This window comes from Heteronotia binoei, chromosome 16 (genome assembly GCF_032191835.1).
Source record: "Heteronotia binoei isolate CCM8104 ecotype False Entrance Well chromosome 16, APGP_CSIRO_Hbin_v1, whole genome shotgun sequence".
NCBI lineage: Eukaryota > Metazoa > Chordata > Lepidosauria > Squamata > Gekkonidae > Heteronotia > Heteronotia binoei.
In genome coordinates, this window is record NC_083238.1 from 36,496,447 (window position 1) to 36,513,341 (window position 16,895).

A 16,895-nucleotide genomic window follows, 5' to 3' on the forward strand; every position below is an offset into this window, starting at 1 on the left:
AAACATGTTTTATTTGGATTCAAATCATTTTCATACTATCTTACAATCAAAAAGCTCCTGAGGTGGTGTGAACTTCAGAAATTAATGTGAGATGAATGCCAAAGGGCTTGTACAGACTGAGTTTTGGATCTGGGGGAAATTACCATTAACAGGAATTCATAGAATCATTGAATCATAGAGTTGGAAGGTACCTCTAGGGTCATCTAGTCCAACCCCCTGCACAATGCTGGACACTCACAAACACTTCCCCCTAAATTGCTGTCAGATGGCCATCTAGCCTCTTTAAATACCTCCAAGGAAGGAGAACCCACCACCTCCCGAGGAAGCGTGTTCCACTGAGGAATTACTCTAACGGGTCAGGAAGTTCTTTCTAATGTTGAGCCTGTAATTCTTGTGATTTAATTTCAACCCATTGGTTCTGGTCCTACCTTCCAGGGCCACAGAAAACAATTCCACACCATCCTCTATATGATAGCCCTTCAAGTACTTGAAGATGGTGATCATATCACCTCTCAGCCACCTCCTCTCCAGGCTAAACATCCCCAGCTCCTTCAGCCTTTCCTCATAGGACTTGGTCTCCAGACCCCTCACCATCTTTGTCACCCTCCTCTGGACCCGTTCCAGCTTGTCTATATCCTTCTTAAAATGTGGTGCCCAAAACTGAACACAATACTCCAGGTGAGGCCTTACCAGAGCAGAGTAAAGCGATACCATCACATCACGTGATCTGGACACTATACTTCTTTTGATACAGCCCAAAATTGCATTTGCCTTTTTAGCCACCGCATCACACTGTTGACTCATGTTCAGCGTATGATCCACTAAGACCCCTAGATCCTTTTCGCACATACTACTGCTAAGACAAGTCTCCCCCACCCTATAACCATGCATTGGATTTTTCCTACCTAAATACAGAACTTTACATTTATCCCTGTTAAAATTCATTTTATTGATTTTAGCCCAGTTTTCCAGCCTGTCAAGGTCATCCTGTATCCTGTTTCTTTCTTCTTCTGTGTTTGCAACCCCTTCCAATTTAGTATCATCTGCAAATTTAATAAGCATTCCCTCTATTCCTTCATCCAAATCATTGATAAAGATGTTGAACAAAACAGGTCCCAGGACAGATCGCTGAGGCACTCCACTTGTCACTCCTCTCCAAAAGGATGAGGAACCATTCACAAGGACTCTTTGGGTGCGATCTGTCATCCAGTTACAGATCCACCTAACGGTAACAGGATCCAAACCATATTTTACCAACTTGTCAACAAGGATAGTATGTGGAACCTTATCAAAAGCCTTACTGAAATCAAGATAAACGATGTCTACAGCATTCCCCTGATCCAGCAAGGTAGTCACTTTCTCAAAAAAAGAGATCAGGTTAGTCTGACATGACTTGTTCTTCAGAAACCCATGCTGGCTCTTAGTAATCACATCCATTCTTTCTAAATGTTCCAGGACCGACTGTTTGATTATTTGTTCTAAAACTTTTCCAGGTAGACGTCAAGCTGACGGGTCGGTAGTTACCCAGATCGTCTTTTTTTCCCTTCTTGAAGATGGGGACAACATTTGCCCACTTCCAATTTTCCAGCACCTCTCCTGTACTCCAAGAGTTCTTAAAAATAATAGCCAGAGGCTCAGAAATTACATCCGCAAGCTCTTTTAGAACCCTTGGGTGCAATTCATCTGGCCCTGAGGACTTAGTTTCATTTAAAGAAACTAGGTGTTTATGTACTATCCCTATGCTGATCCTAGGTTGGAACTTCATACCCTCCTTATATGTTCTGTTTTTGCCATGTTGAGCACCGTTCCCCTCAGAAGAGAAGACTGAGGAGAAGTAGGAAGTGAGCAGTTCCTCCCTCTCTTCATTACCTGTTACAATTTCACTTTCTTGCCCTCACAATGGGCCTACCATGTCTTTGCTCTTTTTCTTACTCTGAACATAAGAAAAGAACCTCTTTTGTTGTTTTTAGCATCTTTGGCCAGCCTAAGCTCATACTGAGCTTTAGCTTTCCTAGCTTTTTTGCTACAAGCACTGGTGATTTGTTTATATTCATCCTTGGTTATAAGGCCCTCTTTCCAATTCCTAAAGGAGTCTTTTTTATTTCTCAAGTCTTTAGAGAGCTGTTTATGGAGCCACTTCTGCTTCTTTAGGCTTTTTCCATTTTTTCTTCTCACAGGAATCGTCTGTAATTGGACTTTTAGTATTTCGCTTTTAAGAAACTCCCACCCCTCCTGAACCCCCTTCCTCCTAAGTATTTCTGACCATGGAGTTTTACCCAGCATAGTTCTAAGTTTATCAAAGTTTGCCTTTCTGAAGTCCAACCTATAAGTCTGACTACGTATAGCTTTTCCCTTCCCTAAGACTGTAAATTCCAAAATCACATGGTCACTACTGCCCAGGGTGCCCACTATTTCTACTTCTTCAATCAATTCTTCCTTGTTGGTGAGAATCAAATCCCAAGATAGTAGATCCCCTTGTTTCTGTCTTCACTTTCTGGAAAAGGAAGTTGTCAACAAGACAAGTCAGGAATCTATTTGACTTTTCATTTTTAGCAGAGTTGGACTTCCAACAGATGTCAGGGTAATTGAAATCTCCCATGATCACTGTATCCCTTCTCTTGGAGAACTTTGCAATCTGCTGTAGAAGTATCTCATCCAAGTCCTCTGACTGACTTGGTGGTCTATAGCAGACCCCCACAATAATATCACTGTTATTTCTTACTCCTTTTATTTTTACCCAGAGACTCTCAATTGAGCTGCCATGCTCAGATTCACATATTTCCTCATAAATATATACCTCCTTCACATATACTGCTACACCTCCGCTCTTTCTCATTTGCCTGTCCCTTTTAAATAAGCTATACCCCTGAATCCTAATTCTGCAAGGCAGGGCCTGCATTAGCATACCCTTGAGTGGGGCAGCTGCTGAGGCCCACTGCTGCCCGCACCCACTGCCCACTCACTTGGTAGTCAGGGCTTGCCCTGCCACTAGGCAAACTAGGCGATTGCCTAGGGCGCCAGCCTTCTGGAGTTGCCAAATTGGACGCATCCATGTGACTTGGTGATGTTATCAGTGCTGGGAGGGGACGCCAGAAGTTAGCCTTGCCTAGGGTGCCAGACAGTCTAGGGCTGGCCCTTTTGGTTGTCCTTTATCACTCGCATTCCTTGCTGCTGCATGCACTGCCTGGTACCACTGGGGAAAGTTCTGCAGGCAGCTGTGAACCTGGGCAGTGGGAGTGCTTGTGAGCAGACGAAAGGACACAAGCAGGTGGGAGGCATGCTGGTAGTTGGGAGGAAAGGAGGGCATGAATGCCTGGGTGTGGTCAGAGGAGCTTTCTGCCCAGGGCACCCCAAAACTGGAACCCCAAAAGGGGCACCTTTTGCTGATTCCCTGTCCCCAGTTGTGGGCTCTCCCCTTGTGCTGTTCCGAAGGGGGGTTATGTCCCCCAAGAGCAACATTTTATGGATCATTGTGGGCTGCAGTGGGAAAGGGGAAGCAGGGAATTCTCTTTCCGCTGACTTATTGCAGGAAACAAGCTAGTGCGGGTCTAGGATTAAGGGTGCAAAAGCTCCTGTTGCCCAGAAATGAATATTTGTATCAGTCTTGAGTTTCTCATTTCAGCATCATCCACAGACCCACTTTTCGGTGGTTTTCTTAAATGCTATTTTTGTCGCTTTACTCAGGTCCTGGTCGCAGCCTTTGCAACCTCAGGATATGCCTCCACGTACTACAGAGCAGGAAGCAAGCCTTTCAACCCTGTGCTTGGGGAGACGTACGAGACGATTAGGGAAGACAAAGGATTTAGGTTTTTTGCGGAGCAGGTAAAATCACTTTAGGAGAAAGCCCCTGAATAGCAAGTTGGGAGACTTCTTTTTAAGCTAAGACCATTTCTCTTCACTTTAAAAAAAGTTTGCTGGTATGAATTTAAATATTTAGTTTTAGGGTTTTTAAATAGAAAGTTATTACTAAAAGCATTTTGGAAAATGCCATCTTGTAAATCTGACTCCAATTTAGAAGAAACATTTATTTATTTACTTTTGGACATATATGTATTTTGCATAAGTAACCAGAGCTGATGATAACAATGAGTATTTTTGCACTCTTTTGGATAGATCCTTGCCACCATCTTTTTTTCCCCCTTTCAGGTTAGCCATCACCCACCCATTTCAGCCTGTCACTGTGAATCAAAGAATTTTGTGTTTTGGCAAGGTATGTGCATTTTCATGCTTGGATCATAGAATTAGAAGGGACCTCCAGGGTCATCTAGTCCAGTGGTCCCCAATCTTTTTAGCCCCAGGGCTGGCAGGGAGGGGCACCCAATTCAGCCTCCCCCCACCCCCGTGACGCCTCCTCCCTCCTTCACCCCCCACAGCCTTGCCGCCTCCTCCTCGGTTTCCTCCTCCCTCCTTCGCCCCCTCCCACACAGCCTCACCATCGCCTCCTCCCCCTGTTTTCACCATTTTAAGACCGGGGAAGGAGGCAAGGGCAGTGTCCCTTTCTGCTGTGGTGGCAGTTTTCCCGGCCGATCAGCTGATCGGCGGGGGGGGGGGGGCGGCCTGGGAGGTGCTGGGAGGGGTGAGGCTGCATGGGGGGGGGGCGAGGCTGTGCGGCCCATTTCAAACAGGCCATGGCCTAGTATCAGTCCCCAGCCCGGGGGTTGGGAACCCCTGATCTAGTCCAACTACCTGCACGATGTGCAGCATTTCTGTGAGTGGAAGAATTTCTGTTCACAGAGTGCAAACTTTCTCACATTCCCCTTCCCACCGCAGCCTGAAATGTAAGATCATACTTAATTCGAAAAGGGGGAAAATGATATATTGTAGCATCTATTGTCTATTGTAGCATTTGAGGGTGGTGGTGGAATGATTTCTGCCCACGGAGCATGACTTTCTGGCATCCCCTCCTCCTGCCGCAGCCTGAAAGGGAAGCAAGAAAGCCTTGGGAGATGGGCTGTAGCTCAGTGGAAGAGCTTCCGCGTTGCATGCAGAAGGTCCCAGGTTCAATTCCCAGCATCTCCATTTGAAAGGACCATGTAGTAGGAGGTGATATGGAAGACCTGTATCTGAGACCCTGGGGAGCCACTACCAGCATGAGTAGACACTACTACTAACCTTAATTGATCAATGGATGGATTCAGTATTAAGACAGGTTCATGTTTGGTGTAGTGCCAGTTTGGTGTAGTGGTTAAGTGTGCGGACTTTTATCTGGGAGAACTGGGTTTGATTCCCCACTCCTCCACTTGCACCTGCTGAGATGGCCTTGGGTCAGCCATAGCTTTCATAGAAGCTGTCCTTGAAAAGGCAGCTGCTGTAAAAGCACTCTCAGCCCCACCTACCTCACAGGGTGTTTGTTGTTGGGAGGGGGGTGGAGAAGGTAGAGGAGATTGTGACCGCTCTGAGACTCTGAGATTCAGATATAGGGTGGGATATAAATCTAAAATTTCTTTTTCTTCTTCATGTTGTTGCATTCCACAGGCAGATATTTTTCTAACCTTAGAAACATTGTGCTGGATACAAGCCAAATTTCACCTGTGCTGTTCATTATGATAGCTCCAATAATGGCTGTTTCTGTTTCCATACTTGACAATGAGAAAAATTAACCTTTCTTTATGTCCTTAAAATAGCCTGTTCAGAATTGGGTTAGATCACATGATGAACAGATCACTAGCAATTCAGGGCTTTTCAGCTTTCGAACCTTTCACTCTTTTTTTTCAGACATTAGGTGGAAAAATAAGTTTTGGGGCAAGTCAATGGAAATCCTGCCCATCGGAACACTGAATGTGACTCTTCCAAGGTATGCGGGTTCTCTGGTCTTTCCTGTGCATTCTTTTGTTTTGGAACAGCTGCTCAAGGGAGCCACTTTAGTCCTTTGGAATCACAGGTGAACCAGGAAGAACAAAGCATCAGAGCCAACACTAGAAAAGGCAAGAGGAAGTTGGTGGCAGCAACAAAGGACTGAGAACTTTTTAAGAGCCTGAACCTTCTTGCTCAGCTGTTACCAGATGCTACAATTATGTTTGTTCAGACAGCTTTGAAAATCATGCGCTATTTATGGCAGTTCCTTGGTGGTACAATGCACTTGCTTTGCACTGTTCAAGGGAATCTTTGTCTCTAAAACTTCTGGATTTCCTCTAACAATTTCATGTTTTTAAAAACTGAGGATTCACAAAGCAACTTATATTCTTAAAAGAGTCCGGTGTGCAGGCCTTATTTTGGTCAGGAGTTCACAGGATCGGAGCTCCAGAACCTCTAAATTTTATTGTGCTCTTTCTTTCTTACCCTCCCTCCCCCCCAAATATTTGCTTCTGGGCTCCATTGTTCAACCCCCCTGTGAGAATTTTGCTGAACTCTAAGATTTGACAAACTTTCTAATTTTTTTTTTTTAAAAAAAATTGGGAAAATAACCAAAACATATAAAGCAGACAGATGGAAATAATTTTTGTGCTACTGTGGCCACATAGGAGAAAGTAAATTAAAAAGTATATTGGGAGCAGTGTTCCCTCTAAGCTGAGTTAGCATGAGCTACCTCACAGATTTTTAGCCTCCAGCTCACACCTTTTTGTCTTAACTCAGGAAAAATGGCCCCAGAGCACAATAATTTATGCAGTAGCTAACAACATTAATGCCAGTAGCTCACAAAGTAGAATTTTTGCTCACAAGACACTGCAGCTTTGAGGGAACATTGGTTGAGAGCAAGGTTTTATTATGACAATTATAATTCAAGAAGCATTTTAAGGTAGATGCTGAGCTGATATAATTTAGTGCATCTTCTGGTGATGTCAGGGATGTGTGGCATATGAAAATGAGTTGTGCTAATGAGCTCTGGCACCTCTTTTTCTACAAAATGACCCTGTGTGTGTGTGTGTATTCTCTCTGTCTTACACAGAGAAAGACAGACAGACAGACAGCCAAAGGTGTACATCAGGGCTGGATTAACAGTTAGGCCCACATACCTTTAGGGGCTCCGGACTGGCTTTCCCCCCTGCTTGCAGCCCTCCCAGCCTGCAGTTTCAGACCACCTCACAGGGTTCTTGTGAGGATAAAATCATAGAATCTGGAAGGGATCTCCAGAGTCATCTAGTCCAGCCCCCTGCACAATACAGGAAACTCACAAATTCCTCCCTCCCCCTAAATTCACAGGATCTTCATTGCTGTCAGGTGGCCACCTAGCCTCTGTTTAAAAACCTCCAAGGAAGGAGAGCCCACCACCTCCTGAGGAAGCTTGTTAATATAACCTTATGTGGCAGAGTACCCCTAAAGCATACTAAGACTGGTGCTGCTCTACTACATGGTTGAGGGTTATAGTGTGTAATCCGAATTGCATCTTTATTATACGGAACTCTTTTTTTCAAAATGTCCCACTTTTCCCCCAAAAGCAGCTTATCATCTTATTCTTCACTTTATCCTCACAACAACCAGCTCTGTGAGGTAGGTTAGACTGAGAGATTGTAAGACGCCCAGGGTCACCTGGTAAGCTTGTAAAGAATAGGGTTCTCTACAGAACTTTGGCTGTGAAAAAATCTTAGTTCAGGCTTTGGCCTAACACATTTTTTCTCAGAGAGATAGTTGAAACAACAGCACAGTGACCTTCAAGCTAAATTGCTTGCGTCTGGCCATGGGAGGCGTACCATCCTTCCCTAGGCCTCTTAATTGGCAAATTCCACACATCTGAGAGATGACCTTGCGCTGGAGAAACGGACAACTAAAATGCAGTACAGTTCGTCTTTTTTCTCTCATGCAGATCACGTGTCTCAGTAACAAAGAAAGATAGTTACGTCATCTCTTTGATTAGTGATTGGCTCAACCAGGCCTGGAGGCCATCAGAAATCTTTCTACGAGTTAGCTAGCCTTTGCCTCGCTTTTAGCTTAGCGGCCATTCGGCAGGAATCATGTCAGTGATTGTCCAGCTCAGCCTTGCTTGGGATCCATCATGCATTGCTGTTCCTGTGTGGGCAAAGGCCCTGAATTATCTCTGAGAACCAGAGTTTTGACTCAGTATCCTTTGGATTACGACTGGCAATTATCAAACTGTTTTAGCTAAGCTGGGAAAGCATAAGTTTTGTTTGTTTTGTCCTTCACAGTCTCATCCTTATTTTTAAAATATTTTTGCATTGTAATAATTATATTTTAACCTTCTGTGGATACTTGTCTCTAGCAACCTCAAAAGCCTGACTACCTACCGGTAACATCTTAGTTTAGGAACTCAGACTGCAATTCTACCTTGCAGGGCTGACTTTCTTGTTAATTCCCTGAGAGGCCCAGAAGCTTGTCTTTTCACTCTGGTGTTGTTAGGAAATAGTCAGAAAAGACTGGTGGCAGATGCCATTTAGGCTAGAGTGAGAATTAGTCTCTCTCTAGTAATTTTGTAACTTGTTTTGCCTTGCTATCCAAACCAAAATATTTTCATTCCAGGCTTAGGGTGAGCAGAACCTTGACAGAACTTGCTTATTATTTATTTATTTGATTAGATTTATATCCTGCACTTCCGGCTGATGCAGGCTCTGAGTGGATTATAACAAGCTTCCATGACACAACGGGAGATCAAAACTAGTTCTCCCGGATACTGGCCCAACAGTGTAACTTCTATGCCATGCTGGTTCCACCATATTCTTTAACCTCCCATAGTCCAGTGCATGAACAGTCAGTTCTGGTGCTGTCCTGTCCTATGTTCCTTATATTCATATATTGGTGCCAGCATGCGTTTGTTAATTTTTATGTGAGTCGGTGATAATTTAGACCCTGTTATTTTGAAATGTAGCTTTTAAACTTAATTCTCTTTCCAGGTATGGGGATTGTTACGTATGGAACAAAGTGACCACTTGCATACACAACATCCTTAGCGGAAGGAGATGGATAGAACATTATGGAGAAATAACCATTAGAAACACAAAAAGTAGTGCCTGCATTTGTAAACTCACCTTTGTCAAGGTAACTTCTTTCTTTCCTTTGGGCCCCATCTTTCCCTCTGTGGGGGTGCAAAGCGGCTTGCATCCTCTATGTTATCCTCACAAGAACCAGCCAAGCTGCAGCTCAGGAGCCACATGTGGCTTTTTCACAAATACTGTGTTGCTCTCATATCTTCCAATGCCCTGTTGACCTGCTTGGAGAAGGCATTTATCTCTTTAAATCACTTCTCCAAGCCAGCAACTTGCATTTAAAGTTGCTTGCTTTCTACCTCTCTCCCTCCCCATCTCCTTCCTTCCTTCCTTCCTTCCTTCCTTCCTTCCTTCCTTCCTTCCTTCCTTCCTTCCTTCCTTCCTTCCTTCCTTCCTTCCTTCCTTCCTTCCTTCCTTCCTTCCTTCCTTCCTTCCTTCCTTCCTTCCTTCCTTCCTTCCTTCCTTCCTTCCTTCCTTCCTTCCTCCCTCCCTCCCTCCCTCCCTCCCTCCCTCCCTCCCTCCCTCCCTCCCTCCCTTCCTTCCTTCCTTCCTTCCTTCCTTCCTTCCTTCCTTCCTTCCTTCCTTCCTTCCTTCCTTCCTTCCTTCCTTCCTTCCTTCCTTCCTTCCTTCCTTCCTTCCTTCTCTCAAACATCTGACATTTATTCTTTGTGGCTCTTATGTTAAGCAAGTTTGGCCACCCCTGTCATGGCCCAGCACTCTAACCATCATATCACACTGCCTTTCCTCGCCTTGCCTTGTCATAAAAATTGACTGAATTTAATTATAATCACATTTAATGATTTAATAATAATCACAAGATCCTAATAGCACCTCTGGTTGGACAGGCTGTTTCAAGAACTTTACAGCTCTTGTGAATGACATGTGGGTCCATCACCACCAGCAAATATTAAAAGAAAAATCCCAAATGAACCAGTAAACCCCAGAAGCTGAGGACTGAGAAGATGACCGTGATTTCCCACTCTGTTCTCTGCCACAGTTCAAAATGGACATTTTTGGAAAGACTGAAAGTTCCAGAAAAATATATATATTTTACAATGAAGAGCAAAATATCATGTAGGGAGTAATATTTAAAATAAACTGCTGCCTTTCTGTTGTTAATGATTCTTTGGGAACATTAAGAACATGAGATGAGGCCATCTGGAGATCAAACTGTGGGCTTTTCAGCAGTCGCATTTTCCTCACCTGTGTGTTGCTGGACATAAAGTAATGTAATATCAAATCAACCACTAGAGGGAGCAAAACGTGTGGAATGTGGGTGGGGGGGAGTAGGACCTGAAGCAGAAGGGACACACAAGTGAGGAAAATGAGAATGCAGAAAACAGCATCCTGTTTTCCGTAATAACTAGCACATGTCCCCACAACATCAGCAGAGCAAGACAGCAATAGAACAGAAGAGAAGCCATGTTGAATAAGGCCAGTGGCCCTTCCAGTCCAACATTTTGTGTCATGCAGTGACCAAAAAACCAGGTGCCATCAGGAGGGCCAGGACACTAGAAGCCTCTCACTGTTAGCCCCCCAGAACTAAGAATACAAAGCATCATTGCCCCAGACAGAAAGTTCCATCAATACTCTGTGGCATAAGAATAGCCAGTTTGGTGTAGTGGTTAAGTGTGTGGACTCTTATCTGGGAGAACCGGGTTTGATTCCCCACTTCTCCACTTGCACTGCTGGAATGGCCTTGGGTCAGCCATAGCTCTGGCAGAGGTTGTCCTTGAAAGGGCAGCTGCTGTGAGAGCCCTCTGCAGCCCCACCCACCTCACAGGGTGTCTGTTGTGGGGGAGGAAGGGAAAGGAGATTGTGAGCCACTCTGAGACTCTTCAGAGTGGAGGGCGGGATATAAATCCCAATATCATCATCATCATCTTCCCTTACCCCATCTCAGCAACTGGGATCCAGTGAACCACTGCCTTGAAACATGGAAGTTCCATTCATCTTTGCCCTGATCAGCAGGTGTGCTCTGCCTGTGGAAACAGGCTTCCATGTACAGAGTTCCCTCTGGTTCAGGTGTTCTAGCACACATGCACAGACACACACACAGCTCACCATGTATATAGCTCCTATAGTTACTTTATTTTCTTCCTTCATGTATTGTCCCTCTTTCTTGTTGGCTGGCACATGTCTCTAGTCTTTTCAGTGGACTCCATGTGGCCAGTTGAATAGAAACTCAGCAGTAGCGGTGATGGGGTTGTTAAATCTTGTAGAACCATCACTGTCCATCTACTAAGGGGCTGAAGTGGGTGTACATCCTCACTTCCTACTCATGTTGACCTTGTTCAGATACATTAAAATAGGGTGGTTTGTTTATTCAGTAAAGGGAAAAGGCTGTGATTCTTTGTTTTGTTGCCATTTTCAGGTGAATTATTGGAATTCGAATGTAAATGAAGTTCAGGGCGTCGTTATGGACCAAGAGGGGAAAGTGGTGCATCGCCTCTTTGGAAAGTGGCACGAAGGATTGTACTGTGGAGTTGGGCCTTCAGCAAAGTGTATATGGAGGCCAGGTAAAATAAATAAATATATTTGGTCTTATATACATTTGAACATATATATTTGGTCTTAGCTCTCCTTGGAGAGAGATTGGATCCAACTCCTTTCCTTTCCCCTTCCCTTTCCCCTTCCCTTGGTGCTTTGGCTCAGGCAGAAGGTCCCAGGTTTAATCCCCAGTATCTCCAGTTAAAAACGATAGTAGGTGATGTGAAAGACCTCTGCATGGGACCCTGGACAGCTGCTGATAATCTAAGTAATCTAAGTAGACTGTATTGACTGTGATGGACTAATGGTCTGATTCAGTGCAAGGCAGCTTCACAGGTGTTCATGTGTGATGAAAAAGGAGAGGAGAACCCCTTGGACCACAGGTGCACTGCTGAGGATACCCGCAAGGACAAAAAATGTGTGTGATAGGAGCTGGAGGAAGGAAGGAGGTTAGGGGTGAGATCAAGTGAAAAGCTGGAATGGATCCAACTCCTTGTGAAGGGTGTTCATCCTGTCCAGTATGGAGTGGCTCTGGAAAGACTGATATTAAACCCTTATTCTCCTTTTCCTAAAGGTAAAGGTAGTCCCCTGTGCAAGCACCAGTCATTTCTGACTCTGGGGTGACATCACATCACAACGTTTTCATGACAGACTTTTTATGGGGTGGTTTGCCATTGCTTTCCCCAGTCATCTACACTCCCCCTCCCCCCCCAGCAAGCTGGGTACTCATTTTACCGACCTCAGAGGGATGGAAGGCTGAGTCAACCTTGAGCCAGCTACCTGATCCCAGCTTCCACCAGGATTGAACTCAGGTCATGAGCAGAGAGTTAGACAGCAGTACTGTAGCTTTACCACTCTGCACCACTGGACTCCTTTCTTCTTTTCCTACATGGGCCCTATTGTCAGATTACATCAATGGCAGAACTTCTTTGAGTGGCTGTATATTTTTCATTATGCTTTTTGATTTTTTGTGCTCCAATGCTGTAGCAGTGCCCTTACCCCAGATGGTCATGCTAGCCAGATCTCATCAGATCATGGAAGTTAAGCTGGGTCAACGTTGGTTAGTACTAGAGACTCCAAAGGAACTCTTCGTCATTACACAGATGCAGGCCATGGCAGATGACCTCTGAACATCTCTTCTCTCGAAAACCCTACAGGGTTGCTATAAATCAGCTGTGACCAGGGCCGGCCCGACGCCCTGGGGCGCTCGAGGCAGAATTGCTGCCTGGCACCCCCCCAAAGCACCCACCCCGGCTCCCCACGCGGTGTCCTGGGCCCCCTTCCCGGCACTCCACTCGCCTGCTCACCGCCGCTAAAAGCAGCGGCACTCTGCTCGCTCGCTCCCTTCCCCCTGCTCGCTGGCTAAAAGTAAGCTTTGCAGCCTGCGCCTGCCCATTTTGTTATGAGACAAAACACGCACGAGCGAGCTGTGAAGCCGACAAAGCTTACTTTTAGCCAGTGAGCAGGGGGAAGGGAGGGAGCGAGTGAAGCGTTGCTGCTTTTAGCGGCAGTGGGCAGGCGAGCGGGAGGGTGGGCCGGATGCCGCGCTGGGGGGGTGGGCAGGCGGTGACCCGCAGGGGGCTAGCGGTGGCAGCTGCAGGGGAGGAGGGGAGGCAAGCTAAGTGCTTGCCTGGGGCACCGGAGGGGGGGGGCAAGAGCCCAATTTGCCACCCCCCGCCTCTCGGCGCCTTAGGCAACCGCCTAGTTTGCCTAGTGGACGAGCCAGCCCTGGCTGTGACTTGATGGCACTTTCAACCACTAATGGTTTTGTGGATTTTGGAAGGAGCAGTAATGGTTTTGTGGATTTTGGCTGTCATTCAAACTGAACTCTTGAGAAACCAATTCCTTTTTGAATTGGAAACAGATGCTGATTGGAGAGTGGGTGGTGCAATGTGACTGTGGCATTACTGTGACTGCGGCATCACTAATATGTCACCCAACCACAGCGGATCAGTTTGCAGCACAGAATGACAAAGAAAGAAAGCCAGTTTGTGATGTGATGGATCATGGTTTTATGTCATCACTGTGATGTGATGGATCATGGTTTTATGTCATCACTGTGATGTGATGGATCATGGTTTTATGACATCATTGTGATGTAATGGATCTTGGTTTTATGGCTGGTTGTAAAGTAGGTTTTCCCCTGACCTGGATGGTTCAGGCTAGACCAGTCCTGTCAGATGTCTGAAGCGAACTTGTCTCTGGTTAGTATTTGGATGGGAGCCTACCAAGGAAGTCCAGGGTTGATATGCAGAAGCAGACAATATCAAACCACTTGTCTCAAAAACCCGACAAGGTTGCCATGTCAGCTGGGACTTGGTGGCACTTTCCACCACCAAAGTGGGTAAGGAGGGGAATGAAGCCAGATTCAGTGTCAGGACAACTCATCGGAATGTTGGTCATTCCGCTAGGCTCTAAAACATGGCAGCAAGTTGCATAAGGCAAGGGGGACAATCTCCTCCAATGACTTTGCCAAGCCTCTGCCAATAGGCACTGGCAATACTGAGCAAGGTGGATTGATGTTGGCTTCAGTTGCAACATGTAGACATGCTTCCCCTCATCTCACAGCCACCCTCTTTATTTCTATTCTGCCTTTTCCCCAGTGGGGACCCAAAATGGCTTACCACATTGTTTACCCTTTCCGCAGTTAATGGCTTTTAAGGTAGTTTAGACTGAGACTGAGGGGCCAGAATCAACCAGTCAGCTTCCGTAGTTAGAGTGGGAAATTTGAGCCTGAGTGTGTGTATGGTAATTTAGGCCACAATGAATTTGTTAGTCTTTGAGGTGCCTTGAGACGTGGTTATTAGGGCTGCAGAAGGCTAGCATGGTTGTCCCTCTGTAGTACATGAGCTGAGAGTAACACATCAACCAGATCTTAGTCCATGATCATAAACGGGTGATTGATGCTGTCATTCTCCACCATTTCTTTGGCAGCACATGAGTGGAGCAAAAACATGGTTTATTTCTTATTTCCTGTGCAGCGCATTCTTCTGGATGCACAACTCTTGTTTTATGTTCACAAAGATTTAACTGCCAACTTTTTATCTTCCCTGTTCATACAGGCTCCATGCCAACCAATTATGAGCGTTATTATGGCTTTACGAGGTTTGCCATTGAGTTGAACGAGTTGGATCCTGCACTCAAAGACCTTCTTCCAAAAACAGATGCACGATTCCGGCCAGATCAAAGGCAAGAAGCTGTTCAATATGTTGTCGAAGGCTTTCACGGCCTGAGTCCATTGATTGTTGTAGATTTTCCGGGCTGTGTGGCCATGGCCTTAGCATTGTGAGACTTGGCTCTCTAGCCTAACTCTCTAGACTAACTCAAACAGGACACAGTATCTTATTCTAAGACACTGTAATGCTGGACAACACATCCAGTTATCATGTTAGATTACACAGAGAAGCCATTGAAATTCATAAACATAAACACAATTTCAACAGGAAGGAAGTTTAAAAATGAATAGGACATGGCTTCCAGTTCTGAAAAACACAAAATGCCCTACAATTTACGATAGAATTTCAAAAGCCAATCCATATACAAAATAATCCCCTCAAGTAAGCTCCTCCATTAGCATGTCACAGCCCAGGAAGCTCCCACAAGATAATGACTCAGCCCTACCCCCACCTGCCTGAGTAGAGATAAATTACCTGCTTGCCAACTTCTTCTCAATTTGACACAGAGAGAACTCCAGTTTTCTGGGTTACACCTCTGAGGATGCCAGTCACAGCTGCTGGTGAAATGTCAGGTCTCACAGTGCTAAGACCACGGCCACACAGCGCGGAAAATCTACAACAACCAAGCTGTTCAATCATGGTGGTTTTAAGTAAAAATCCCCCCAAAAAGACGAATGGAAAGCCTTTAGACTGAAAAAAAGAAACGCAGAGTTCAGGAACATACAAAATATTATGTAAAAATCATATAATCCACCTAGAGCCCAGAAATAATAGCCAAAGAAAACATTTCAACAATATTATTTGCCTGTGATATAACAGTACACTAAGTTAATTTTGTGTCTTTCAGGAATGTTTTTTTCAAGATTTAAACTTTATTTTAATAAAATAAATTCATTCTCCAAACAAATAGACATGTTATGGGTAATAACAATACCAAATACAGAACTGTGAGATAAGTGACTAAGATAATCAGATTGCAATTGCAGCAAATTTATGGGATATAAATGACTTGGAACTTTATCCATTAAAACCATATGATTTAACAAGGATAACCAAATCACTGGAAAATCAGAAGTACACCCAGCAGTTCCTCTGTATTGATTATAGTACAGTTTTTTTCCCCATAACAAAAAATCTCCAGATCTTATCCATAAAGAAATTGATGGTGGTGATTTACATTTCCACCTAGATGCTATAGTATAGCGTGTGTGTGTGTGTGTGTATATATATATATATGATACGTTGCTATTGTGAATATTTATTTATTTTATTTATTACTTTGCATTTATATCCCGCCCTCTCCGCAAGCGGACTCAGGGCGGCTTACAGTATCATAAAAACAATCAATTCCATAAAACATATAAAACCATAATACATTTATCAGTTTAAAACTATTACGCTATCTCGATCCAGTCTGGCGGTATTGGGTTTTGACTATGACCACCAGCTTCTGTAGGATGTCCGGTGGCAGCCCATTTTCAGTCAACCAGAAATGCCTGTCTAAACAGTTCGGTCTTACAGGCCCTGCGGAACGCCGACAGATCCCGCAGGGCCCTTATAGCTTCTGGGAGGGTGTTCCAGAGTTCTGGTGCCGCCACCGAGAAGGCCCTAGATCTTGTTGCGCATAGCCTGGCTTCTTTAGGGCCAGGGGCAGACAGCAGATTTTTTGTCCCTGATTGCAGTGCTCTCTGGGGGCTATATGGGGAAAGGCGGTCCCGTAGATAGGCAGGTCCCTGGCCATAAAGGGCTTTAAAGGTTAATACCAACACCTTGAAGCGAACTCGGAACACAACAGGCAACCAGTGCAGCTCTCTCAGCACTGGCTGAATGTGCCCCCGTCGTGGTAGCCCCATTAACAGCCGTGCCGCAGCGTTCTGCACTAGTTGTAGTCTCCGGGTTAGCGTCAGGGGTAGCCCCATGTAGAGAGCATTACAGTGATCTATTCTTGAGGTGACCGTAGCATGGATTACCGTCGCTAGGTCGCTGCGGTCCAGGTAAGGGGCCAGCTGCCGTGCTTGCCGAAGATGGAAAAAGGCAGATCTAACAGTGGCTGCCACCTGAGCCTCCATTGTAAGGGAGGACTCAAGGAGCACGCCTAAGCTCTTGACCTTGGGGACCGGTATTAGTGGCACCCCGTCAAGGGCCGGCAGCTGGATCTCTCTCCCCGGACCGCCCCGACCCAGGTAGAGAACCTCCGTCTTCGTCGGATTCAATTTCAGCCGACTCAGTCTGAGCCAGGAGGCCACGGCTTGTAATGCCAGGTCTAGATTTTCCAGGGTACAGTCAGACTGGCCACCCATCATTAGGTAGAGCTGGGTGTCATCCGCATATTGATGGCAACCCAGTCCATACC

General features: G+C 45.4%; 1 protein-coding gene across 4 annotated transcripts in view; it reads left to right on the forward strand.

The window, feature by feature from the left end:
• Positions 1-16,895, forward strand: part of OSBPL6 (oxysterol binding protein like 6) — a 194,242-nt gene that overhangs the window by 164,413 nt on the left and 12,934 nt on the right. For all 4 annotated transcript variants that reach the window (XM_060256910.1, XM_060256911.1, XM_060256913.1 and 1 more), the window contains 6 exons: positions 3,685-3,822; positions 4,147-4,210; positions 5,716-5,794; positions 8,784-8,928; positions 11,251-11,395; positions 14,429-14,555. In XM_060256910.1, the coding sequence (XP_060112893.1) occupies positions 3,685-3,822; positions 4,147-4,210; positions 5,716-5,794; positions 8,784-8,928; positions 11,251-11,395; positions 14,429-14,555 (698 nt within the window). The remainder of the gene's footprint in view (positions 1-3,684; positions 3,823-4,146; positions 4,211-5,715; positions 5,795-8,783; positions 8,929-11,250; positions 11,396-14,428; positions 14,556-16,895) is intronic.